The 2,756-nt window shown below is 36.8% G+C and overlaps 1 protein-coding gene across 8 annotated transcripts in view; it reads right to left on the bottom strand.

The window, feature by feature from the left end:
* KIAA1211 (KIAA1211 ortholog) overlaps positions 1 to 2,756 on the bottom strand; it is a 133,848-nt gene that overhangs the window by 845 nt on the left and 130,247 nt on the right. For all 8 annotated transcript variants that reach the window (XM_017744362.1, XM_017744361.1, XM_017744359.1 and 5 more), the window contains one exon: positions 1 to 1,982. This exon is cut by the window's left edge and continues 845 nt beyond it. In XM_017744362.1, the coding sequence (XP_017599851.1) occupies positions 1,822 to 1,982 (161 nt within the window). In that variant the 3' untranslated portion in view covers positions 1 to 1,821. The remainder of the gene's footprint in view (positions 1,983 to 2,756) is intronic.

Raw genomic sequence — 2,756 nt, 5'->3', positions numbered from 1 at the left:
GCTGCTAGCAGATTGAAAGTAATTACAGGGCCAATTCTATCTTCAGATATTGAAGGCATTAAGTTGGGGGTTTTTCCCAAGCAGCATTGTCTTATTTCTGCTTAAAACATATTAATTACTTATATTAATGGTAAAAAAAGTTACTTTAGAGATTCTGGTCTTAAATATGAAACTGAGCAAAACTAATGGCTTAAGACAAGAAAGCCCATCTTGCTGCTGCACATATACTCAATCTAACATCCATTTTGTTTGTGCTACTGTAACCATGATACTGAGCCCCTGTTTTCTGTTTGATGGGAAAGGCTGTACTTGACAATGACTTTTGCTGAAACTCCTTTTGGTTCTGGGAACAGGGTATGCAACAGTTTTCATTCTGTTTCCTGTGTAGTTTAAAATGCTGTTTCTCATGCTGCTTACAGCAGTTTGGCTAAAACACTTCCATGAAGCATATGTTGTATCATTCTAGAATGATGTAATTTCTTTTCATGAAAATGTCTCCCTTTATGATGTTGTAGGCTTAAAGGTTCCTTTGAGCCTTATGGTTGTAAGAAGGAGACTTTGAAATTTTTTTAAAGTCTTGCTTGTAAAACAAACTCAGTTGATTTATTTAATAGGGTGACATTTTAAAATGCAGACCTAGTGATTTCTGTGGGATGTGGAAGATAGTGACGTTTTTATTACGTTTATGGACTTTATCCTTTTTTTGTAAGAGGGAGGGGTTGGACATTTCTGTTTTAGTTATGCGAAGTAATAAAGTGTTCAATTGCCACAGCAGATACCTGAGATGGGTAAGTAAACTTCTTTCTGAAGTGTTCTGGCTATACTGGTCAAAGTACAGGAAGTTATCTGAACTACCTGAAATTACATGTGGAGTAAAATTGGGAAGAATGCAGAGTTAAAACTCCTAAAACTCTCACTGACTTAGCTTTCAGTTCTCAGTTAACTTCAGTTCTGCCAGTCCTACTCCTGTGGGAACTTACTGAGACAAATTCTACAGCTGCATTCACACAGGTTTAATTCCAGTTTAAGTCCAGTCAACTGCTTTAAAGTTGTAATCCACAGTCACTGTCTCTATGCAGCATAAATATGGCCAAGCACAAACAGTGATGCACTTAGATGGCTAGAAGAAACAGTGAATCCCTGACTTAATAATATTTGTTTAAAAAATGGTGGCTTTTTAAGTAGGATTAATTGTTTTCTTCCTAGAAGTGAGGGTATATAGATGTAGTGTATTAATCCTGTGATGAAAGAAATTACCTCAGCATTTGGATGGTACCATCTATCTACTTATCATTTGCATGTGGAATGGTGTATCCTGAAGCTCTTCCTTAGGGAAAAAGCTTTCAAATAGCAGGCAGAACTGGCAGTTCATACAGTTCAATATGTTTAAATAAATTATGACTTAAGAGAAGGAAACATGCATCTTGCTTCAATTTCAACAATGAAGTTCTGAAAAAATTTCTGAGATCTCAGACATAGAGATCTAGAATTCCAGAACCGAATACCAACAGAATTTAAGAAGCTTCTGAACCCTTATTCTCTTCTGGCCCTTATGATACCTGCTAAAATTTACATCCAGTATCTGAGCACTCTTAAGTTTTTGAGAGAGTCTGGCTGTGAGATGTTTGCCATGACCTCCTTTAGCTATTTGTCAAAGCAATGGAATATATGACTTGAGTAGACTTTACAGTGAGCTAGAGCAAAATGGTAATCAGTTCCGTTTTCAGTCCTTCCTATACATGCATTTTCAGTTTTGTCATGTGTAAAAAGCAGAATAAATAAAGCAATTTATAGTCAGCAATGGAGATGTAACTTTACAGTTTACTTTATGATCTGTGGACAGTCACTCCAGGCTTTTGCTTTCCTCTTGGCTAACGCGAGCCAGGCTGGTTCTGTTGACACTGGGTTAGCATCAGGCGTAGAGAATCTCTTGGCCACCTCCTTTGTCACTGGGGTTGATGGAACAGAATCTGAAATTTCCACTTTTTTTATGGGATAGGGAGAGGGAAAAAAAACCCCAACATTAGTTGAATCCTGTGCTTTGTTGCAGGACTCTAGAGATTACACTTTTATATGAAGATATTCTGATCTAACACTAGATATTTATTGCCAACACTTTCAGTTAAATCTTACTGTATTTGCAAAATAATCAAATTAGGAGGAGCTGAGTTTCCTTTTTCAGAGGTGACTCCACGTGATCTAACTCACAAAAATAGGGACGAAATTTTCAGTCTCCGTGAGATCCAGAGAAAACATTTCCAGTTTGCCAGTCTTTCTCTTTAAATAAACTATTTTAATTACATCTGCCCCATAGAAAACAATGGGAAATAAAGCTAGGGGTTTTTTTTCTCTTTGCTAATGCAGCTGCTGCACACATGTAAACCAAATGTATTCACTAGTATTTAGATTCCCTCTTCAGAGAAGACGGTGGTCCTATAGCTTCCTGCCTCAGTTAACCCTGCCCAAGAGACTGTCCTTGAAAAGGAAGAAACCTGTTTTCATCACTAGCTGTTTGCCACATTTTCTTCAAAGTAGTATCTTGAAGACAAACAGCAGTTTCCATAAGAAAATGTGTTTAATAAACAAATGATTTCTAAGAAGCAACTTCACAAAGCAGAACTATGGAAGTATTGTAGAAGTCAAATGGGAAAATAAATTCTGAGACAGTGAATGCCCTTGAAGGCAACCTGAGTAGAAATGAGTTCTATCTGAAACATATGGAGTAACTCTAAAAATCTTAGTTACAAAACAACTCC

Source organism: Corvus brachyrhynchos, unplaced genomic scaffold (genome assembly GCF_000691975.1).
Source record: "Corvus brachyrhynchos isolate BGI_N302 unplaced genomic scaffold, ASM69197v1 scaffold17, whole genome shotgun sequence".
NCBI lineage: Eukaryota > Metazoa > Chordata > Aves > Passeriformes > Corvidae > Corvus > Corvus brachyrhynchos.
Note: the sequence above shows the minus strand (reverse complement) of the source record. Positions and strands in the feature narration are given on the sequence as shown.